The following is a 24,904-nucleotide window of genomic DNA, read 5'->3' as shown; positions in this document are numbered from 1 at the left end:
ACTTCCATTGACCATTTAACATTTTATTGTTTGATATTGTTATGATCATGCTAACAATGCTAATTTCTCTTTTAGTTCAACATGTCTTCAAACCAAATATTTAATCCTGAAAATAAATGTCATAAGGCTACACAATAACATGTACAGGAACAGCAAATGAGGTTCATAGAGGACATACAGAAAGAAAATTAAAAACGCAAACAACAAATTGCAAATATACAATATCTTATGTATCCCTCCATAAGGCATTTCTACATTTTAAGACAGTAAGAATGGTTTATTTCATGAGTTGTGCTAGCACAGGAAAGAAGCACAGTGGCTAACTACAGCATTGGAGTCTTATTTCCACAACTAGATATCAATTGAATAAAGTTTCTGACTGTATAATATATAGACAATGATGAGAATGCATTGGAATACTGTACTATAAACATGAGCAGCAAGCTTGAAGTTGCTAATTGAAAATCAATTTCATTAAACACAACAGTCCCAAAAAGGAACTTTTTTTTAATGAAGCTACCATCTCTGCTTCTCTCCAGTTTACAATAACATAATCTTCATTATCTCACATTCATTTTGGACGCATCAGTAGAGTCTTGAGACAGATACACTTTTACCTTTGGAATGATTACCAGACAGTATGTCACAAAATAGAGTACACCTCTCACGTTTCTACAAATATTTGATAGGTTTACATGGATATAAACTTTGATATAATGTAAAGTAGTCAATATACAGGGTTGTCTAAGTGAAAGTGTGGTTTCTTGGTTTTGTCCCATGAAAAGATATAATCAAATATTTGTAGAAATATGAACTGCACTACTTTGAGGCAAACCAACAGAGATTTATTCCTAACTAGTTTGCTGTCTAAATAAAACCATGATTGCTATGGGAAGTTGAGCTCGATACATACAATGCTTCATTATTCTGCTCAATATGACACCATCATGGAAAAAGGAGTATAGAACATTCTGATACATTCTCATAAATATCCACCCTACTAGAATACTGTAAAGCTGCAAGGGTTTATGGTTATGGTTAAGTTATGGTTACACTAATGGATGCTAAGTTGATTTGAGGATGGAGGCGACGTTCCAATGACCTTAGAGTCCGTCATGGGGCTGACGACCCCCTCGATCAGATTTTTGTTGCAGTCACCTATGTTGCCTTGAGAGGTTACTTTCGAACAAGTGATGCTGCCTGTCAGGTCCATCAGATCCTGGAGAGCCCGGGTGTTATTTATACCGCAGTGTTGGATTTCATTAACCGGTGAGAATTCTGGGATGGAAATCAATTCCTCCTTGGAAGTTGGGCTGGAATATAACCATAACAATATAATGGTTACTTTGATATCAAGGTTTCTTGTTGTGAAAGCGAGTGTATAGCTTACCTTATGTCCATCGGCTGCATCTCCAGCGACTCCAGATGTATGACTGGTGGTGATCTGGGCTGTCGAGCTCCTTCAGTTCTGCTTACGGAGGATTCTACATGCGGTTTGGTTACCTCAGTTGTCACAGTATCTTTCTTTGGGACAGTTCCTGAATCCCTGGCCACTCCATTCATCTCCTTTTTCTTACCGTTGACATCTGTTTCATTTGTTGGTGTTTGTTGGAATGGATCTATGGCTTTTATGATGTTCCTTTTGGGCTGCTTATTCACCTGCACCTCCCTTTGTTTGAGCATGGCCTTCATTTCCGGCCTCTTGTCAGGAACATTGTGAGCTGGCATCACTTGAGTGCTGTTGTGAACATGCTGGTCCAGCTGTGCTGAAGTGTCTTTTTTCCTCTCACCCTGCCTTTTGCCCTGGTATTCATACTCTTTAAAGTATTCCTGAGTTTCACTTAGAACAATTTTCCCCTCCCCTGTGGAGAATAATGAACATCACAGTCCAATTGTGACCTCCACTCTAAAAGACACATGCCACAAGTCAGATAAACTCATAAACTATCCCTTGGTGCCTCTATGTGGTTCATTTACTACCACCAAGACATGGGTACAGTTTGGTACTACACCAGTGGTCCACAAACTTGTTTTAACCACGTTCCCACAAATCTCTGGTGGGTGGGATCACGTCTAATGTGCTAGCATGAAATATCTTTGTTGGTTGTGCACCAACAAATATGCACATCAGCACTCAATAATGTCATAAAAACTTACCTTTATGTATTCCCACATAGTATCAGCATTTGAACCAAATATGAGGTGAAAAAAATGGTAAAATATACGTAGTATAGCAGTCTATCTGTGCAGCGTGGGAGAAAGTTAGCACACGCACAATACTGTTGAACAAAGCGGGGTGGGTTATATACTTACATGCAAAAAGTATGTCATTTATATCGCGTATATGTATATTGCATTTTTAAAGGGAACCTGTTGTGCTTTTTTCAATTGTCTCCCCACAAAAGATTGTTGTGAGAAACAATAATTTAAACCCGCAATATAACCCTGTTGTTCTGGCAATCAAGTCACAATTACCGACACCCTCTTGGGTCTTCAAAAGGGGTCGTCTTATACTGTATTCGGGTCAATATGGTATAGGTGCCTTCAATTGCACTGCATTATTGACCATAACCAAGCGTTAAACCACACAAGATCCATTCTCACTACAGTATAACACTCAATGGAGAGCATGTCCACCCTTACATATACTTAGTACTCTCTGCAATTAAGTGAATAAACATCCCAGCCCTTAATTTGAGAAAATACCATACATCACCATGCAGGTCTTAATGTATTGAAAACTGAAACTATCTAATTGAAAAAGACAGAAAGCTGGACTATTCAAGCAAGGTACACTCCATTCTGTATAGGAACTAAACTAAACTAGAGGAACTAAAAAAAACATCACCTCCTGGGCACATTCATTTATAGCCAGCTCCCATGATGCTGGCCTTCATTAAACAGTATATTCCAGGACATAGTCCATGAGCTAACATTGTAAAGCAACTCACTCTTGGTCAAAGCATACATTAAAAAAAATGAAAGAAATGCACATGAAAGCTAATGCACATGATGGCACTTAGTACAGTGCAGACTTTTGTCAAGGCCAAAATAAACCTAGGGTGGATTAGTACTACAGTAAAGTCTCATTATATCGATATCGGTTATAACGAATTACTACTTATTACGATACTATTTTCATTTCCCGGCAAATTTCTAGTCTTTTATGATATAATTAGTTCCGTTAGTACGATACCCGGTTATTATGATAATCCGGTTACTACGATGCCCTTTTCATCTCCCGCCAGCCAATTTGGTCTGCTTATATCGATACAAAAGCAGCTTAAATCAATCTTTGCTTAAGGATTTCAATACCAAAAAAGAACACGCCGAACGGCTGCTTCCAGTCAACTTTATTTTTCACACTTCCACCACCAGAGCGCAGCACCCACACCGATTCCCGCACTTTCTGGTTCACAGGTCATGCTCAACCCGCCCCACATAGCTGGCCAAACACATGCCTGCAACAGAAGAACCAACTGACATAGCATACACACCTATTCCAACGAAGACACAAGCGTACAAATACATGTATTTAATTGTGTTGTATTCAGATATCTTTTTATCGCTTGCAATAATCACTGTTTTTCATATGTACATGCTGGCGTTCGTTGATTCTTCTGTTGCAGGCATGTGTTTGGCCAGCTATGTGGGGCGGGTTGAGCATGACCTGTGAACCAGGAAGTGCGGGAATCGGTGTGTGTGCTGTGCTCTGGTGGTGGAAGTGTGAAAAATAACGTTGACTGGAAGCAGCCGTTCGCCGTGTTCTTTTTTGGTATTGAAATCCTTAAGCAAAGATTGATTTAAGCTGCTCGACATTGTTCTATACTATAGAACAATTGTTCTATACTATAGAACAATGTCGTGTGCATTATTGCCCACTTTTAATGCAGTTCGGCGCAGGATCGGATATATGGATAGTCCGGTTATATCGGTATTTTTTCCGACTCCCGAGAATATCGATATAACGAGACTTTACTGTATCTTCATAGATACTGAGGAAATGGGAGGAAAATGTTTTAGATGCAGAATATATACAGTATCCAAATGTAATGGTCTTACTTGCCCCATGCAGCACCTGTGCACACATTTCATCAAGTAGTTTATGCGTATAATCTTGGCACTGGTAAACATATTCCTCCTTTAAAATGAGGCAGCTTACAGCAATATAGGTGTGTGCCATGCATGCAGCTGCAAGGCGTTCTGCAGAGGCAACATAAGCACAGGCAGCAGGCACATTTTTATTTGCACAGTGACTTCATAAAATACTAACCTGGTGGTGACTTGGTCTCCACCTGTTCATCCTGATTCAATGCAGAAAAACGACGATAAAAAAATCAGTGTTTGTGGCAAATAGGACGCAAAACCCAAAGTATCATCAATTGTAGAATTTAATAAATACATTCCCAACAGAAAATTGAAGAAATTCAAGTTGGAAAAAAAAAGAAAGAAAAATGTCATAGTGACACCAGCAGGTATTTGAAGGCAGCAGGGCGACTGTATGAGAAGATGTCTCTTACAGTACCTTCACGTCAGCTTCCCCTTTCCTCGTTCTCTTCATGATCTCCTCGATTCTCTGCAAAAACAGGCCAAACTGTGAACATGCATTAAAAAATATATAGATATATACAGTAAAGTCTCGTTATATCGATATTGTCGGGAGTCGGAAAAAATATCGATATAACCGGACTGTCGATATATCCGATCCTGCGCCAAACTGCATTAAAAGTGGGCAATAATGCACTCGACATTGTTCTATACTATAGAACAATGTCGAGCAGCTTAAATCAATCTTTGCTTAAGGATTTCAATACCAAAAAAGAACACGGCGAACGGCTGCTTCCAGTCAACTTTATTTTTCACACTTCCACCACAAGAGCACAGCACACACACCGATTCCCGCACTTCCTGGTTCACAGGTCATGCTCAACCCGCCCCACATAGCTGGCCAAACACATGCCTGCAACAGAAGAACCAACTGCGTTCGTGGTTTCTCTCGTGTGTATAGAATCTATACACACGAGAGAAACCACGAACAATAAAAAGATATCTGAATACAACACAATTAAATACATGTATTTGTACGCTTGTGTCTTCGTTGGAATAGGTGTGTATGCTATGTCAGTTGGTTCTTCTGTTGCAGGCATGTGTTTGGCCAGCTATGTGGGGCGGGTTGAGCATGACCTGTGAACCAGGAAGTGCGGGAATCGGTGTGTGTGCTGTGCTCTGGTGGTGGAAGTGTGAAAAATAAAGTTGACTGGAAGCAGCCGTTCGCCGTGTTCTTTTTTGGTATTGAAATCCTTAAGCAAAGATTGATTTAAGCTGCTTTTGTATCGATATAAGCAGACCAAATTGGCTGGCGGGAGATGAAAAGGGCATCGTAGTAACCGTATTATCATAATAACCGGGTATCGTACTAACGGAACTAATTATATCATAAAAGACTAGAAATTTGCCGGGAAATGAAAATAGTATCATAATAAGTAGTAATTCGTTATAACCGATATCGATATACTGTATATATATATTTATATACACGTTTGAGCTCACCTTTTTCCTTAGCTGCCTCTCCTCCTCTTCCTGTTGCGCCTGATGTTCTCTGTCTAGACGTTGGCGCTCAGCTTCTTCTTGTGCTTGAACTTTGGCCTTTTCTCTCTTAAAAGACAGTGGAATATTTTAGGAAGGAGCCATTCCATTCCTTACTTCTTCAATCTCTCCATCCAATTTCCATGCTGCGAGGGCTATGTTGGAGCCTATCCCAGCTGACTTCAGGCAAAAGGCGGCGTACAACCCAGGACTTGATGCCAGCCAATCACAGGGCACAAATAGACAAACATTAACACTCACATTCATACCTATGGACAATTTGGAGTCGCCAATTAACCTAGCATGTTTTTGGAAAACGCAGAGAAAACCTACACACACACGGGGAGAGCATGCAAATTCCACACAGAGATGCCTGAGTGGGGAATCAAACCCAGTTTGCCAAGCTGCATGGCCTGTGCACTAACCACTTCTTCACCGTGCAGCCCCACTCTAGATGACAAAATATATTTTTGATATAAAACATAAATTCTGAACCTCCAAAGTAGTCAACAAGACTACTTTTTTTGCCCTTACATGAAGAACTTGAGATTTCTTACTCCTACCACTGTCAGGTTGTCTTATATTCGGGGTCTAGAGCTTTACACACTCACACACCAGTGTCTCAAATGTTGGGCAGGGGACCAAATAACAAAGGACTACTTTTAAAATGGTGATCAATGAGGTGTAAAGCAGCTAAGAAATATAAAAAATTAATGGAGGGAAAGGCAAATACAGTAAAGTCTCGTTATATCGATATTCTCGGGAGTCGGAAAAAATACCGATATAACCGGACTATCCATATATCCGATCCTGCGCCGAACTGCATTAAAAGTGGGCGGATCTTTGATATGGCATGTAATTTTCTCCTTGAGTTCATGGATTGCGTATCTAGCATGCTTTTGTACTACAATAAATTTTGTACTACAGTAAATAAAAATAAACTTACGCTGTAGTGATTACCGGTTACCGGGACATAATTCACCCCGGAACTATCGATAGGGAAGGTGTTGCCACCCGCAGGGGTAGGCGCGAGGGACGGGTGTTTTCCGCTGTGTGTGCTGCACTCTGGTGGTGGAAGTGTGAAAAATAAAGTTGACTGGAAGCAGCCGTTCGCCGTGTTCTTTTTTGGTATTGAAATCCTTAAGCAAAGATTGATTTAAGCTGCTTTTGTATCGATATAAGCAGACCAAATTGGCTGGCGGGAGATGAAAAGGGCATCGTAGTAACCGGATTATCATAATAACCGGGTATCGTACTAACGGAGCTAATTATATCATAAAAGACTAGAAATTTGCCGGGAAATGAAAATAGTATCATAATAAGTAGTAATTCGTTTTAACCGATATCGATATAACGAGACTTTACTGTATCATTCATTTTTGGAAGAGGGTATGTAAAACCATGGAGAGGATTTTGGGTTACAGTGTGACTTTTTCATGTGAGACATTGTATCTGGGCCACCTGGTGGGAGACCTTGTGTCAAGAAAAGATGTATAAAATCATGTTGGTAGCATGTAAAAAAGCCATTACCAAAAAATGGCTTAACCCAAGACCCCCGCTATTGGAGGACTGGCTTTGTGTGATGAACACAATACATGACATGGAACTGTTAACACATAGATTGAGGACTGAAGAAGACATGTGTGGAGAAAAATGAGTGAAATGGACACTGTTCACGGACAAAATCAAGGAAATTACTCAAATTGCACAATGACAGGGAATGTGGGATAACCAAATTGTGTGCTGTGTATGTCCAGTGCCCTCTTTTTGTTTTTGAGTGTGTTTGTATTGCTGTTGGGCGGCACGGTGGTGGCACAGACCTCACAGCTAGGAGACCAAGGTTCAATTCCACCCTCTGGCATCTCTGTGTGGAGTTTGCATGTTCTCCCTGTGTGGGTTTTCTCCGGTACTCCGGTTTCCTCCATGCTAGGTTAATTGATGACTCCAAATTGTCCATAGGTATGAATGTGAGTGTGAATGGTTGTTTGTCTATATGTGCCCTGTGATTGGCTGGCGATCAGTCCAGGGCAGGGGTGGGCAAACTACGGCCCGGGGACCACATCCGGCCTGCCAAGTGTTTGAATACGGCCCGCCCAATCTTTCCAAAGTATTTCATTTAAACTCAACATACAACCTGGCATCATGGCCTGAGCCAACCTTTTGATGGTTTTATCAATTTCGTTTTTTGACATGGTCTGTTGTTTACAAAGTGCTCCTGAAAAAAGGGACACAAGCACATAATAATAATAATAATTATTATTATTATTATTAGATTATTACATTATTATAATAATTATTAGAACTATTATGATTATTATAATTATTATATTAATGCTAATTATTATATTAATTATATATAATATTATTATGTTCATTGTTATATTTGCATATTTTACATAATAATAATATAATAATTATTATTTTAATTTTATTGTAATTATTATAATATTTTATTATTTTTAAAATATTTAAATATAAATATAAAATAATAAATAATAATAGCAGATTGCATGACAATTTTACAGATACAATAATACCAGGTGGACTGTTACGTGTAAAATATATAGTCCCCCCCCCCCCCCCCCCCTGTAAATTTTGTCATATCAATGTGGCCCGCGAGTCAAAAAGTTTGCCCAACCCTGGTCCAGGGTGTACCCCGCCTCTCGCCCGAAGACAGCTGGGATAGGCTCCAGCACCCCTGCGACCCTCGTGAGGAAAAAGCAGTAGAAAATGAATGAATGAATGTATTGCTGTTGACGTTTTGTTTAGAAAAATATAAAAATAAATAAAAATAAAGTATAAAAAAAAGCAGCGAAGAAATAATGTGTATGATGAATTGTTGTCTTCAATTTAAAAAGCAGGGTTGTCCTACATTCATGGTCAATATGGTAATATAGAGGAAATAAATAAGCAAATACAGGTACTAACAATCTGACATGGACTCTGAGGCCCATTGTGTGCATTGATGCCTTACCTCTAACAATTCTTTCTCATGCACAACCTGCTGTTGTGTGTCCCCTTCTTGTTTTGTTTTATCAGCATCTGCACCACTCTTCTCCCTGTCCTTGGGCTCTCGCTGCTGCCGTTGCTCTTGTGCAAGTTGCCTTCTCAGCTGTTCTTCTTTCCGCCTGACAGCCGCAGCATTGACAAAGTCAATCCATGCTGCCTGCAACGAACCGTTCATTTCATGATCTTACCTTTCTTCATCCGCTTGCTCTCGTTGTTTCTCCTCCAGTTCTTTCTGCGCCCGGGCCTGGCGTCTACGCTCCGCTAACAGCCTGCTTGCCTCCTCTGCATTGGTTACACTAGCTGCCATCTTCCCTGTGACTGTGCATGGCGAGGATTCTGTGAAACACACAAACGTACATGCTAAGAAACCAAACGTGTTGAATTAACAAGCTTATTTACAGCAAGTCCACCTCTTTTCTTCTCTGTGTCGAGATTGATAGTTTCTGTTTTCTTCTGTGAAAAATCCCCTTTTTTTTCTGGTGTGTCACCTTTGAGGTTTTCGGAGGATCTGGCTTTAGAGATGTCAGCTGCATTGAGGATGTGGTGGTTGTTTTTGCCTGCAGAGTGTTTGTTGTGTTTTTCCGTCTTTTTATCTTCACTTTTCTTGTCATTGGTTAGCCGATGTCTGGTGGGAGAGTGGTGGTACTCATGGATGTAGCTGGGAGACTGCGTGCGCGTCTTAGAAGCCAGCCTGCATGTACACATTAGGGTTAGGGTTAAAACAAATAAACACTTGACAAACAAATGATCTCACAAATGATCTCACTTGGAGGTAGTTGTAGAAGTCAGCTGTTTGATGACATGGGCAGGAGATTCGGATCTTCTCACCATGAGTCCGCAACGCGGGGAGGCAGTTCTTCTCTCCCTATGCAGACGCTCTTTCTGTGAGAAGTTGAGAATCGGCGTTTAACTATGTTTATTTTAACATTACATTTGGAATGTCCTCTTCTGACCTTGGGTGTGTTGGGCGTAGATCGGGAGCCTTCCACGACTCCTGCTGCTCGATGGGAATCCGCAGGGCTCCGTGAGGTGCACAAAGGAGACCTGCGAGGGCTGCAGGGTGCTGCATGATGACAGACAGCACGCTTAACAAGCCAAAAAGAAACGCCGGCTTGACTTGTTTCTTACTAAGTATTTGCATTTTAAAGTATAAATCCATGCAGCATCTATGCTCAAGTGCAGTCTGAACGCTTTGTGCATAAATTGATTATGCAGTGTTAAGTTTGGGATAACTGAGGCATCCTATACCAAGTAAGTGTAGTAAGTAGTAAGTGAAATGCCCTACTATTTTAGCAGTAATTATAAAATGCAACACTTTGCAAGAACATGAATGCAAAACCTTGTTGTACATGGCACACTCCCAGGGAAACCCACGCATCATCAGGGCAAACAAGACAACAGCACACACTGTTTTCTTGCCACGCCACATGACCTCTCTTTCCATCTGTCACCATCTGTGATGTGTAATCTCAAAAGTGGCAGTGCGACCATTTTGGTGTGTGCGCATTTATCATCTAGGTCAGGGGTCGGCAACCTTTACTATGAAAAGAGCCATTTTACCCAATGCCCACTGAAGAAAAATAGCCTGGAGCCGCAAAACATACAGTATGTTTAAAACAACATTGGAGGGAATTTGGGGGTATCAAAGTAGTTCAGATAAGAAAAGACGAGTTGGAGTACTCTTGCTAGTTTTGGAGATAAACTTACATAAATGTATGTGTAAACTACTGTAAACGTAAAAACAAGTTCCCATGCCGCTGTTTTTAAATTATCTCGAATTTATTTTTTAGATTTGTAGGTAAGTATTACTTGTTTTCCTTCATGTACTGAACTGGATAGCAGTCAGAACTCACTCAGGATGCATTCATGGTCTCAGACAAAGTTGGATTTTTTAAAACTCATTACAAAAGACGTGCATTTTCCCCACTCGGGTGTTAAAAATATTCAAGCATCGCAAAGGGAGCCACAATAAAGAGTCTGAAGAGCCACATGCGGCTCTGGAGCCGCAGGTTGCTGACCCCTGATCTAGGTCATTTGCAATTAATCTTGAAATTGCAGAAAAGTATTTATAAATAATATATATTCTCCGTTCTCCAAGTGTCATCTCAGTGATGCGAGGAAATGCTAACAAGACCGGCAGTCAACGGCCCACTATGGACAAGCATCAACAGCATAGTATTTGTACCAATTCATTCATTCATTCATTTTCTACCGCTTATCCTCACAAGGGTCGCGGGGGTGCTGGAGCCTATCCCAGCTGTCTTCGGGTCATCAGCCAATCACAGGGCACATATAGACAAACAACCATTCACACTCACATTCATACCTATGGACAATTTGGAGTCGCCAATTAACCTAGCATGTTTTTGGAATGTGGGAGGACCCGGAGAAAACCCACACATGCACGGGGAGAACATGCAAACTCCACACAGACGGAATCGAACTCGGGTCTCCTCGCTGTGAGGCCTGCATGCTAAGCACTCGCACGCCATGCAGCCTATTTGTACCAGTGTGAGGCCTAAAATTGTGGATTCTAAAATGAGCTGGCATAGGTCGCCTTGTTTGTGTTTTAAACAAAAATGTCAATAATGTGATTATTCAGGGGTTACTAATCCGCTACAACTTATGCAAAATTTTTTTTTTATTAAATCAGTAAAATAATTAAATTAATTAAAAAAAATAATGAAACAAATAAATTGGTGAAAACTGTTTTTTAACCCTATTTATAGCAGTAATTATCCAAATTTGCTGGGAACACAAGTGATTGTGTACATGTCTACATGTAACGTGACTTTGCCCAGCAAAGCATGATCCCGTCCTTTGGAAAAGTGGGCCACAGGGAAGTTTGTTTCCAACATGATAACAAGCTCAAGTGTCTTTCCGGGCCGTCTCTTCTAAGTCATATCAAAGTTTAATTTCTATTATTGTCCCTTAAGTATAATAAAATAGTAAAATGTGACACACTTAATAGTTAAGATCATTCATTCATTCATTTTCTACCGCTTTTTCCTCACGAGGGTCGCGGGGGGAGCCTATCCCAGCTGTCTTCAGGCAAGAGGCGGGGTCGCCAGCCAATCACAGGGCACATATAGACAAACAACCATTCACACTCACATTCATACCTATGGACAATTTGGAGTCACCAATTAACCTAGCATGTTTTTTGGACACAGAGATGGCCGAGGGTGGGAATTGAACCCTGGTCTCCTAGCTGTGAGGTCTGCACGCTAACCACTAGACCACCGTGTCGCCCTAGTCAAGATCATTGATATATTTGTATATGCTTTTTTACTTGCTGTAAATTGTGAGTGTATTCACATATGTAAGTGTAAATAAACCAAAATGTACACGTCACATACAGTGCAATGATTAGCATCAATTAAAAACACACAGCAACATGCATGCATCACAGTGGCTTGCCTTTGCTCAGAGGAACATTCAAATCCCACCCAAATGGAAACATAATTTGGGTGTCAATTTGGGGAGACTCATTTAGGAGTAGAAGGCGGTGGGAGAGAGGGGAGCTAAACATTACCAGATTCGCTGACAGCAGGAAGAGGGGAGGCAAGACCATGGGAAAGGGCGGAGGCGGCAGAGAAAGAGTGCGGTGCATTCTCACTGTCACCTAAAGTCAGCGGGTGGAGCAGAGCAGAGCATTATGAACATTTCATCTCATTTGCCCTCATCCGGCTGTCGAGAACGGGATGTGAGTTTGGATACCTGCTTGGATGCTGTGCAGACATACTTTGATTTGCCAATCTTTGTAAAGGTTGTATGTGTTTTTGTGTGAAACACTGTTTCACACGCTTTGTGCTACACAGATGCCAGGGCAGATATGTCACTCCATCCTGTCTCGGAGGGAATCAAGGAGTACACTCATTTCTCCTCATGCATCTTTTGACGAGCCAAACTGTTAGCAATGATCAGGCCAGGAGAAAAGCGCACACTAAAAAATACCAGACACAATATTAGGTACACCTATGCAATCTAATGAGATCCCATACAAGAGCTGATTGGTATGAACAACACTATTCATTTGACAATGTTTATTATTGTCATAGTGTCCAGTACAATAGAGCAGTATGATATATCGAGGGTTAATTCTGATTAATTCTGTTTCTCACCTTTTTTTAAAAAAAAATTATGCAGTCATAATCAATACAGTAAAGTCTCGTTATATCGATATTCTCGGGAGTCGGAAAAAATACCGATATAACCGGACTATCCATATATCCGATCCTGCGCCGAACTGCATTAAAAGTGGGCGGATCTTTGATATGGCATGTAATTTTCTCCTTGAGTTCATGGATTGCGTATCTAGCATGCTTTTGTACTACAATAAATTTTGTACTACAGTAAATAAAAATAAACTTACGCTGTAGTGATTACCGGTTACCGGGACATAATTCACCCCGGAACTATCGATAGGGAAGGTGTTGCCACCCGGAGGGGTAGGCGCGAGGGACGGGTGTTTTCCGCTGTGCGTGCTGCACTCTGGTGGTGGAAGTGTGAAAAATAAAGTTGACTGGAAGCAGCCGTTCGCCGTGTTCTTTTTTGGTATTGAAATCCTTAAGCAAAGATTGATTTAAGCTGCTTTTGTATCGATATAAGCAGACCAAATTGGCTGGCGGGAGATGAAAAGGGCATCGTAGTAACCGGATTATCATAATAACCGTGTATCGTACTAACGGAGCTAATTATATCATAAAAGACTAGAAATTTGCCGGGAAATGAAAATAGTATCGTAATAAGTAGTAATTCGTTTTAACCGATATCGATATAACGAGACTTTACTGTAATAAAATGCATGGACAATGAATCAGCAACACGTAGGATTCTTTGGGGTGTTTGGGTTTTGCTTGTTGATTTCACAGAACAATACAGTGCAGAGCAAACAACAAGATAACAATATGCAATATTGTATGAAAATTAAGGCAACATTCATTATGTAACCTCCAGGATTAGAGTGGGAAATCTCATTTTCAGGCGAAATAGTGTACCTTATGTTGTGACTGGGGACTGCATACACACTGTAATGCATATTCTTGCTTCGTGTAACCTGTTTACATCTTACCTGCTCCTGTGGGGCAGCCTCTGCTCCAGCGTTTGTGTCTGTGCTCCGAGTGTAGGCTGCGCTCCAGAGAGCGTCTCATCAGGGCTTCCAGCCGCTCCTGAATGCATCAGAGTGGAGCTTTTTTTTTGTCATCTTATCATCATGTTTCCTCTGAACCATTACCATCATGCAATCAGCTTATTGGATCATTTTGGACAAAAAGAGAGACACTTTTTGATTTGGATTCAGCTGACCCTCTCCTCCTCCAGCTGCTGCCTTCGCTTCTCTTCCACAGCTGCCCTGCGGAGTTCCTCTTTATGTTTCTGCTCCTCCAGGCGCTTCCAGCGCTCCTCCACTGTGCGCTCATACTGCAACTGAGCTCGTCGCTCCTTCTCCCTTATCAGCTGCTCCCGTGCAGCTGAAAGAGACAAAAACGGCTAAGTATCTTGAAATTAGCGTTATAACTCCACTCCAGGGGCCTCTTTAATACAAAAAAGTTGCATCAGCAAATGTGTGTGTCCATCTTTCACTGCAAACATTTACATTTATAGAAAGGTTCAGAAACACCCAATGCTGACATCACAAAATAAAGCTTACACTCTGACTGTCAGAGCCTCACCTGTCATGATGAAAAATAAAATGAATATGATAACACCACATAAACATTAATATTTGTCCACTGTATTTTCTATATTTATGTATTTTCTGTATGATTTGCACATTCCCGGATCCAATTCAGGACAGAAAACTAAGATGCGGGTTTTCTCGGCTTAACGTGTAAGCCTTGCCTACCGTTTTAGTGCACTCATGTGTCATCAATAATTTAATGTAGCAGAAACATTTAGTATAACTCGTGACTTTTAACAGCCTGTGTAATGTTCTTAATGTAAGTGTGATGTCATTATTCTTGCTAATCGGACAATATAATACAGAGACGCTTGCTTCTTCCTGGGGGATGGGTGTGTGTATGAGCTGGAAAGTGCTTGTCACGAGTATCATTCCATAGAGGCAGGCACTGCCTGGTGGTTTGCATGTATAAGTCTTCCAGAATATAAGACAGCTTGTCTTGTTTTCTTATCCATGCATTTTCTACCGCTTATCCTCACGAAGGTCACAGGGTTGCTGGAGCCTATCCCAGCTGTCTTCGAGCGAGAGGCGGGGTACACCCTGGACTGGCCGCCAGCCAATCACAGGGCACATATAGACAAACAACCATTCACACTCACATTCATACATATGGACAATTTGGAGTCATCAACTAACCTAGCATGCTTTTGGAATGTGGGAGGAAACCGGAGTACCCGGAGAAAACCCACACATGCACGGGGAGAACATGCAAACTCCACACAGAGATGGCCGAGGATGGAATCAAACTCGGGTATCCTCGCTGTGTGGCCTGCGCGCTAACCACTACTCCAGGGGTGGGCAAACTTTTTGACTCGCGGGCCGCATTGATATGACAAAATTTACGAGGGGGGGGGGGCAGACTATATATTTTACACGTAACAGTCCACCTGGTATTATTGTATCTGTAAAATTGTCATGCAATCTGCTATTATTATTTATTATTTTATATTTATATTTAAATATTTTAAAAATAATAAAATATTATAATAATTACAATAAAATTAAAGTAATTATTATTATATTATTATTATGTAAAATATGCAAATATAACAATAATATTATATATAATTAATATAATAATTAGCATTAATATAATAATTATAATAATCATAATAGTTCTAATAATTATTATAATAATCTAATAATAATAATAATTATTATTATTATTATTATGTGCTTGTGTCCCTTTTTTCAGGAGCACTTTGTAAACAACAGACCATGTCAAAAAACGAAATTGATAAAACCATCAAAAGGTTGGCTCAGGCCATGATGCCAGGTTGTATGTTGAGTTTAAATGAAATACTTTGGAAAGATTGGGCGGGCCGTATTCAAACACTTGGCGGGCCGGATGTGGCCCCCGGGCCGTAGTTTGCCCACCCCTGCACTACTCCATGCAAAGTCCTCAATTCATCTTTTTCATTGACTTTTTAGGTCAGCAGCATCTCATGCCGTTCGCATGCAACTTCTGAGGGAATTGACTGTCATGAGGAAGGGTCTCGAGCTGCAAGTAGCAGACCCACTTTTGTACTCGACAATATATGAAGAGGTCGCACTCTGCTCTGACACAGCTCATCATGTCAGCAAGCCAGTGAACTTCAAGTGAATGTTCCATTGGCAAAGCCAAGCAATTAGGCAGTCGGGAAGAAATGTCAGAATGAAAAATCTAAAACCATTTCAGTCAAATAAATAAAAGTGTGACTTTTGTGCCCCGAAACAACTCAATTACCTACCAAGGCTCTTCTCTCTCTCCTCCCGTCTCTCTTTGGCTAAACGCATCCTGTCATCGGTCTTCAAGAAACCTTCAATGACTAAATGATGGAGAAAAAAAAGAGAAAAAAATCAATGCAGGCTAACTGAAACAGAAAGAAAAGTGTAGTTGAAACCACAGGGTGACACTTACTTGGTTTGCCCACATGGTTGCTACTGACGTTAGCAACCAAGTGTGAAGATGATGCATATCCATTTAGGAGAGGCTTCTTCTCCATGTTAGCTGGAGCTGTCACCACCGAGATGGAAAGAGAGAGGGAACATTTGGGGTTTTGTTTCTTAAGAGATGCAGTGTGGATTTGGATTACTCACTTGTTTTTCCAGCTCGGGCTGGCGAACAGTGACCATTTGTTACACTTCTCTTATCAGGAAGTAGCGGGACAGTTGGCGGTGCCATCTTTTCAACTATAGCGTAGAAAAGAATGTCAAGCTTGCCGTGAAGCAGCCTCAGTGGTCATGTTGTAATTACATGAACTGGACAATTCATTAGGGACACCTGCATCATGACATGCAGTGATTCCCAACGACTCTCCAGTGGGCCACAGATTCCCTCCCCTCAGTAAACATCCAATCATTGTTCATATGCAAATGAGCCAGGAGCAGCACTGTGGTGTCAGGTTTCAAGACAGAGCGGACTTTAGTGACCCTCAGAGTTATAACAGCAGGTAGAGGCCTTGAACACAACACTGTTATTAAAAAAAGGTGTTGGGCGATATGGACCTTAGCATACATCATAGTATTTTTCGGATGTTTCACAATATTCAGTGCAGCCTTGTATAAAAAGCTACAAACCCAATACAAATTGTAAAGCACATTTATTTATACTCATCCAGTCCTGCAAGTGAACCACACTAGCATGCTAAACTAAGCTTACACCGCTAGCTTCCATTACACGCTCCGAGGTTCTGCCAACCTTCGCCGGTGTTTAGCCATTTCAATCTGTTTAGTTTGGTTTAGTTTCGGTTTAGTGTTTACAGTGATTTTGTGCTGTAAATAAGCGGTCCGCCGAGTAAATACTTCCCCAGGCAAAAGCTCCTTCTCCTCACGATGACAGCATTTCATTCATCTTATGTTCATTCATCTTAACATGTGTGTTTTTTTTTCCGCACAATATGCCCTAATTTAATCACAGCAGAATAAGATATAATAACAGTGACTGCATGTTTATGTTGCAAGCAGGCCCATGATATGTATGAAAAATAATAGGAAGGCATAATAAGGACTGTCCATGCTGTTTGTATTACAAAAACTTAAAAAAATGATGAAACAAAAAACAAAATAGTTGTTGATTAATTGGATAATAATCATTGATTCATTGTTGCAGCTCCAGTATTAATGCGGAAGGGACCAGACCAGGGGTGGGCAAACTACGGCCCGGGGGCCACATCCGGCCCGCCAAGTGTTTGAATACGGCCCGCCCAATCTTTCCAAAGTATTTCATTTAAACTCAACATACAACCTGGCATCATGGCCTGAGCCAACCTTTTGATGGTTTTATCAATTTCGTTTTTTGACATGGTCTGTTGTTTACAAAGTGCTCCTGAAAAAAGGGACACAAGCACATAATAATAATAATAATAATAATTATTATTATTATTATATTATTATATTATTATATTATTATATTATTATATTATTATATTATTATATTATTATATTATTATATTATTATATTATTATATTATTATATTATTATATTATTATATTATTATATTATTATATTATTATATTATTATATTATTATATTATTATATTTTATTATTATTATTATTATTATTATTATTATTAGATTATTAGATTATTATAATTATTATTAGAACTATTATGATTATTATAATTATTATATTAATGCTAATTATTATATTAATTATATATAATATTATTGTTATAGTTGCATATTTTACATAATAATAATATAATTATTATTATTTTAATTTTATTGTAATTATTATATTTTATTATTTTTTAAATATTTAAATATAAAATAATAAATAATAATAGCAGATTGCATGACAATTTTACAGATACAATAATACCAGGTGGACTGTTACGTGTAAAATATATAGTCTGCCCCCCCCCCGTAAATTTTGTCATATCAATGCGGCCCACGAGTCAAAAAGTTTGCCCACCCCTGGACCAGACTAAACATAGTTTATAATACTTGAGTCAAATATGAGCCATAAAGATACCAAACGAGAAAAAAATATTAAAACGATCCCAGTTTGTTGGGGTTGCAGTTGCTAAAGCTTTATAAAAGAGCTGGGGTTGCAACATGACATGGAGCTGGTTATGACATGAGTCCAGCAAATGTGATTACTGACCTGCGGATGTTTCTCTTCTTTCAGGGTGTGGAGGGCCCTAGCTATGACTTAATCTATCATCATCATCATTAGAGTGCGAGGGATGCTCGTAAAAATAGACTAAAATAATCTCTAGGGACTGCACACAGTGCCATATCAATGCACTCAGCATCCTTTAAAGCCCTTCGACGACTGGATGACGTCACCACAATAACAACGTCGAAAGCATACGCTTTGCTTTTAAATACCCAGATAGCATATTCCTTATTTAATAACAATTAAGCCACTGAGGAAACACGAGGATGTCCCTTTAAATGAATACAACGATATGTTTACAAGGAAGTAAAGCATGGCCATGCTGCATCATCATCATCAGAAAGCATTGTTTGAATCGAGGACGCAGTTTTAAAAACAGTGACGTCATTCGCCAGCCTGCTATAAATCCTGAAATGGCCTGAAAATGAAGCGTAAAAATGCTATTATCATTTACCTGCCACTGTGCCGGATGTTGCGCCGATTTTATCCATGGTAGGAAAAGAAAGGTGCAGTGACTCCGCTATGCAGCTCAGGTGTCCGTTTTACTTGGCGAGGGAGGGATGAAACAACCTCAGCACGCAGCTAAAATAGTCCAAATGAAGGTCATTGTGAGGGCTTTAAAATGAGGAGTTGAGCGCGGATACAGGAGAGAGATGCTGAGATGACATTCAGTACGAAGCATGCACTGACTGCATGACGCAGCTGGCAATGGGGGGAGGTGTGTCTCACTGGAAACATGCTATTCTAATGTATGTACTATACATATTGGAAAATGTATAGGTGACTTGTGTTGGACATTTCACATTCATATAATATATGAATAAATACTGTAATTATGAATAAAAATAAAATATTTTTTTTTGCTCATTCAAATGCATGCGCCATTTATTTGTATGGAAATATTTTATTGCAGGAAGATGAAGCCTAACCTTTTATTTAAAATGTGCTGTATTATTAACACGTTCTTTTATTGTCTTCTTGTTGTACCGCATTTAGCCACTAAAAGAGTCGTGGCAGCAGAGCTCCATCCAGCAATAGTAACAGAAGAAGAAGACGTCTGAGTCGAACCGGAAGTAGTCTGTCAGAAGGACGTAGTGGTTTGGGGCTGTAGCGAGCTAACTCAGCTAAGATGCTGTCAGTTTTATCTAATGTACTGAGGACGTGTGCTCAGAAGAATGTAAGTATTTTTATATTATGGTGGTTTTAATGTAATGCCCTACAAAAACCTCTATCCTAAGCTCTGTATAGCCACACAAGTAAAACTGTCAACGATCTCCTGACCTTGTAGGTCCGAACAGTAGCTTATTCGCTAACTCAGCCAGCTGCAACCCTTAGAAGCTACATTGTTTTGCTCGAGGGAAATATAATTTGTCGTCTTAACATCCAGTATTTTATCATTTTCATAAAATGTTTTTTTTTTCGTGTGATATCTGGTGTATTTTTCTTCCTTTACATGCGTGTTAGGTGGATTAGAAAATTAAGGGTGCCCGCACGGTGCATAGAAAATACATACCGATACCGAATGTGTCAAAAGTTCACTTAAAGTTACTATGGATTGAAGTATACGACATAAAAGCAATTAGTCTTATTATTTCTGCTTTATATTTGCACTGAAAGTTGGAGGTTCAAAAATAACACAAAATCGTGTATTCTCAAGGACAAAAATGCATTAATTGCATTAAGTTATTTTCACTGATGGCTTGTTACATGGGGAAAAAAGAATACAAATTTGCAAAAGGTTTAGCATGTTTTCTTATGATGCGTTAGACATTGTATGTCTCCTCCTAGGGTGCTGCCGTGGTTGTGTCAGCAAGGACGTATGCTGACTTCACGACCCAGGCTACCTTTGAGATAAAGGTTGGTTTCAAACAACTCTTCTACTTGATGCGCATGACGATTTGGGACTCTTATGGACATGTTGTTGTCATTCTTTAGAAATGTGATACGTTCAAGTTGGATGAGGCCCCAGCCACTCAGGTGGTGATGACTCGCGATGAGGGTCTCCAGTACTATCGGACGATGCAGACGATGAGGCGAATGGAGCTTAAGGCAGATCAGCTGTATAAGCAGAAGATCATCAGAGGTTTCTGCCATTTGTATGATGGCCAGGTAATCATCTTCTCTTTATTCACACTTGGAGTTGTCAGCATTACAGGGTTTTTTTTCTCCCCTCCTCACAGGAAGCTTGTGCGGTTGGAATTGAAGCAGCAATTAATTTGTCAGACCACCTGATCACTGCGTACCGTGCCCACGGCTACACTTACACCAGGGGAGGGACTGTAAAGGAAATCATGGCGGAGCTCACTGGTGAGGCTACAATCACTAAATTGTGTCAAATTGAATACAAGAAAAAAGCTTCAATACTGGACTGGACTTCAATGTTTTAGTGCTTTCAGTAATTTCTAGCCCACTTTGAAGTTTAATCTTCTCAGTACTTGCTTGGAGCTTTTAAATTTGATGGAAAGTTGAAAGAACAATCTAGCTCTTGAATGTCTTTTTTGTTCATATTGTTTCGTGTCATCTTCTTTGTTTTTACTTGCAGGCAGGAGAAGTGGCATTGCAAAGGGCAAAGGAGGGTCCATGCATATGTACTGTAAACATTTCTATGGAGGAAACGGCATTGTTGGAGCTCAGGTATTTGTCTGAAATCTTTACTCTGTTGTTGAAAACACACAGTTTGTCATTGGTTTGTATGCAGTGATTGTTATTTTATGGCTATGCAATTGCATTAGTGATGGCACAAAGATATACAGTAAAGTCTCGTTATATCGATATTGTCGGGAGTCAGAAAAAATATCAATATAACCGGACTGTCGATATATCCGATCCTGCGCCGAACTGCATTAAAAGTGGGTAATAATGCACTCCACATTGTTCTATAGTATAGAACAATGTCGGGCAGCTTAAATCAATCTTTGCTTAAGGATTTCAATACCAAAAAAGAACACGGCGAACGGCTGCTTCCAGTCAACTTTATTTTTCACACTTCCACCACCAGAGCACAGCACACACACCGATTCCCGCACTTCCTGGTTCACAGGTCATGCTCAACCCGCCCCACATAGCTGGCCAAACACATGCCTGCAACAGAAGAACCAACTGCGTTCGTGGTTTCTCTCGTGTGTATAGATTCTATACACACACGAGAGAAACCACAAACGCCAGCATGTACATATGAAAAACAGTGATTATTGCAAGCGATAAAAAGATATCTGAATACAACACAATTAAATACATGTATTTGTACGCTTGTGTCTTCGTTGGAATAGGTGTGTATGCTATGTCAGTTGGTTCTTCTGTTGCAGGCATGTGTTTGGCCAGCTATGTGGGGCGGGTTGAGCATGACCTGTGAACCAGGAAGTGTGGGAATCGGTGTGTGTGCTGCGCTCTGGTGGTGGAAGTGTGAAAAATAAAGTTGACTGGAAGCAGCCGTTCGCCGTGTTCTTTTTTGGTATTGAAATCCTTAAGCAAAGATTGATTTAAGCTGCTTTTGTATCGATATAAGCAGACCAAATTGGCTGGCGGGAAATGAAAAGGGCATCGTAGTAACCGGATTATCATAATAACCGGGTATCGTACTAACGGAACTAATTATATAATAAAAGACTAGAAATTTGCCGGGAAATGAAAATAGTATCGTAATAAGCAGTACTTCGATATAACCGATATCGATATAACGAGACTTTACTGTATATATCATATCAAGCAGTGATTAAAACATGACGATAGATCTTATTCTGAACAAAAACGATCAGTAATTAATTTATTAATCACAAGATAAACGAAAAGGACCTGTTAATTTTACCGGCCTCCATATATTGACATGTTCATGCGTGTCTGTGTTACTCGTCTTTTGATCTCTTAACAAGCAGAAAGAAGGTTAACTCTATGGCTGTGCATTGGTTCAGCACCCACAGATGCTTCATAGCACAATAGCAACACAACGTCAGTCCACTTGTCAGTAATGCAGTCTTGTCTCTATGGGGGGAGGCGGGGCCGCTAGCATACATACAGAGTGACGCAAAGTAACATAGTAGAAACTGTTTTGTCTCTTGAGCTGGATGTCTCGTGACACCCCTAATTGACATTATAGTGTAAAGCACGGTTTGTGAAAAGCACCTTTCTTGAGGCTGATACTGTATCTACTGTATGACTTCTCCTCAGGTTCCATTGGGTGCTGGTGTGGCTCTTGCGTGCAACTACATGGGCAACAATGAGTTGTGTGTCTGTCTGTATGGTGACGGTGCTGCTAACCAGGTAAGCAACTGTAGTCTTGGAGTGACAGCCAGCCAATTGGTCGTCAGTTTGCCCTGTACTGTGTTCTTTCAACAAATCGAGTGTCCACCCATTTCAACCATATTTGTTTCTGACTCACTGTCCATGCATTCATAAAAATATTTTTACATAACATATTATAGATATCTATAACATTTACTTTTTATTAATATTTTTGAGTGTCTGCAACAGATACATTAGATTTATATATTGCCTTTGTGTACATTTTCGTTTACGTTGGACTGAAATGAACGAAAACTGAGGTAGCACTGTAGTTTTCTTTATTTACACCTGAGCAACATCATTCTGTACTCCATAGGGTCAAATCTTTGAGACGTACAACATGGCTGCACTTTGGAAGCTGCCAGTCATCTTCGTCTGTGAGAACAACAGGTATGGCATGGGAACGTCAGTGGAACGGGCAGCCGCCAGTACGGACTACTTCAAAAGAGGAGAGTTCATTCCTGGTCTCAGGGTACAGCTTTTTCTCAACTCTCATATCATCAGCTTTGCACTTGAATTTTTTACCCAGTAGTGTGTTTTTAACAAAAAATGTTTTGGTTTCCAGGTGGATGGAATGGATGTTCTGTGTGTTCGGGAAGCAACACGCTTTGCAGCTGATATGTGCCGATCTGGCAAGGTATGTTAAAACATATTGAATTATATGAATCAGATGATGATGTTGTTATTATTATTATTATTATTTTTGTTTAGGGTCCTGTTCTGATGGAACTTCAGACGTACCGTTATCATGGTCACAGTATGAGTGATCCTGGTGTCAGGTAACAAATCGGAAAATTGTGTTTTTAAAAACTTAGTAAGTAAGTAACTTAGTAAGCCTTATTCAGCATATTTTAGTTTAGTGCTTTACTCTCACAGTAGGAATTAAAAAAAAAACAACAAATTTTGTCTTTGACATCACTGATGTTAATCGATTCCATGTTTATACAGCCCTAGAACACAATACGAGTTAAATCACAAATTTTCTGTCTAGCTCATGGTTGACACATCTGTGAGATGGGTTGGCTATCATATTTATCAAACAACAACAAACTTCTAATATGGTGTATTGTCCACATGTAAAAAAGTGCTTTTCTCGAGCGTCCTTACAACATCCAACAATTCTTACCCTCACAGCTACCGCACACGTGAGGAGATCCAGGAAGTGCGCAGTAAGAGCGACCCTATCTCCTTGCTGAAGGACCGCATGCTGAGTAACAACATGGCCAGTGTGGAAGAGCTCAAGGTAGTAATACATTTTGCAATACTGCAAGGTTCTGTCCTGGAATTTCTGAGTCAATTGCTGGGTTGTGTCCGTAGGAGATCGACGTTGAGGTGAGGAAGGAAATAGAAGATGCTGCTCAGTTTGCCACCACGGATCCCGAACCACCACTGGAAGAATTGTGCGACCATATCTTTCACAATGATCCCCCGCTGGAGGTGCGCGGCACCAACCCATGGACCAAACTGAAGTCTCATAGTTAAATTATTCTCATCACCTCCTCCACTCCAATATGTCATCAGTTACCCATTAAACCCACAGTGTCCGCAAGTTGATTTTAATTGAACTGTGCTGTGTATAACACGCCCCTACAATAAAGCTCCCCCCTTTAAGAAGATCTTTCTATTCACGTGCCATCTTCCTTATATTTTTTTAAGGTTGAATGCAACATATGTTAACTTTTCAAAGTGTTCTTTTATATTTGCTCACTTTCACACTTGAAGGATCCCGATGTTAAAATTGAGCCAAATACACAATAATTATGACACTCAACACAATACAGTACATGTAATATTTTCTCCATATAGAAGGACCTTGCCAACAAAAAATATTTAGCAATTAAAACTGATGATGCGCCACTGTTGTCTGTTACATCGAGCGAATGATGATATTCAAACTTTGGTCTTATGTGTGCATCACGTATTAAAAACCTATCAGAGATCCTGCGTTGTAAGATTATTATTTTTTTTTGATTGACTTAGTTCAGGGGTCGGCAACCTTTACTATGAAAAGAGCCATTTTACCCAATGCCCACTGAAGAAAAATAGCCTGGAGCCGCAAAACATATAGTATGTTTAAAACAACATTGGAGGGAATTTGGGGGTATCAAAGTAGTTCAGATAAGAAAAGACGAGTTGGAGTACTCTTGCTAGTTTTGGAGATAAACTTACATAAATGTATGTGTAAACTACTGTAAACGTAAAAACAAGTTCCCATGCCGCTGTTTTTAAATTATCTCGAATTTATTTT

At 39.9% G+C, this 24,904-nt stretch overlaps 2 protein-coding genes across 5 annotated transcripts; one reads left to right on the top strand and one right to left on the bottom strand.

The window, feature by feature from the left end:
• Positions 1 to 33: 33 nt before the first annotated feature.
• On the bottom strand, positions 34 to 19,084 carry map7d2a (MAP7 domain containing 2a). 4 transcript variants are annotated; one of them, XM_058087714.2, is made up of 17 exons: positions 18,833 to 19,084; positions 16,355 to 16,447; positions 16,176 to 16,271; positions 16,006 to 16,083; positions 13,903 to 14,066; positions 13,670 to 13,766; positions 12,131 to 12,220; positions 9,549 to 9,658; positions 9,362 to 9,477; positions 9,084 to 9,286; positions 8,784 to 8,931; positions 8,561 to 8,714; positions 5,551 to 5,655; positions 4,526 to 4,576; positions 4,274 to 4,304; positions 1,391 to 1,862; positions 34 to 1,313 (listed from the first exon to the last, which is right to left on the bottom strand). In XM_058087714.2, the coding sequence occupies exons 1-17, from the start codon at positions 18,867 to 18,869 to the stop codon at positions 1,055 to 1,057; spliced, it is 2,304 nt and encodes a 767-aa protein (XP_057943697.2). In that variant the 5' UTR covers positions 18,870 to 19,084; the 3' UTR covers positions 34 to 1,054. The 4 variants fall into 4 exon arrangements, with proteins under 4 accessions (XP_057943697.2, XP_057943695.2, XP_057943696.2 ...); XM_058087712.2 differs by having other exon boundaries at positions 51 to 1,313; positions 9,006 to 9,286; XM_058087713.2 differs by lacking the exon at positions 18,833 to 19,084 and adding an exon at positions 18,364 to 18,803 and having other exon boundaries at positions 51 to 1,313; positions 9,006 to 9,286.
• Positions 19,085 to 19,413: 329 nt separating this feature from the next.
• Positions 19,414 to 24,595, top strand: LOC131138509 (pyruvate dehydrogenase E1 component subunit alpha, mitochondrial-like). The gene is made up of 11 exons (XM_058087478.2): positions 19,414 to 19,555; positions 20,167 to 20,235; positions 20,314 to 20,487; positions 20,559 to 20,685; positions 20,921 to 21,012; positions 22,543 to 22,635; positions 22,973 to 23,128; positions 23,222 to 23,293; positions 23,368 to 23,435; positions 23,791 to 23,899; positions 23,974 to 24,595. The coding sequence occupies exons 1-11, from the start codon at positions 19,508 to 19,510 to the stop codon at positions 24,136 to 24,138; spliced, it is 1,173 nt and encodes a 390-aa protein (XP_057943461.2). The 5' UTR covers positions 19,414 to 19,507; the 3' UTR covers positions 24,139 to 24,595.
• Positions 24,596 to 24,904: the final 309 nt, after the last annotated feature.

Source organism: Doryrhamphus excisus, linkage group LG21 (genome assembly GCF_037039965.1).
Source record: "Doryrhamphus excisus strain RoL-2023G ecotype Guam linkage group LG21, RoL_Dexc_Guam_v1.1, whole genome shotgun sequence".
In the NCBI taxonomy this organism is placed as follows: domain Eukaryota; kingdom Metazoa; phylum Chordata; class Actinopteri; order Syngnathiformes; family Syngnathidae; genus Doryrhamphus; species Doryrhamphus excisus.
Note: the sequence above shows the minus strand (reverse complement) of the source record. Positions and strands in the feature narration are given on the sequence as shown.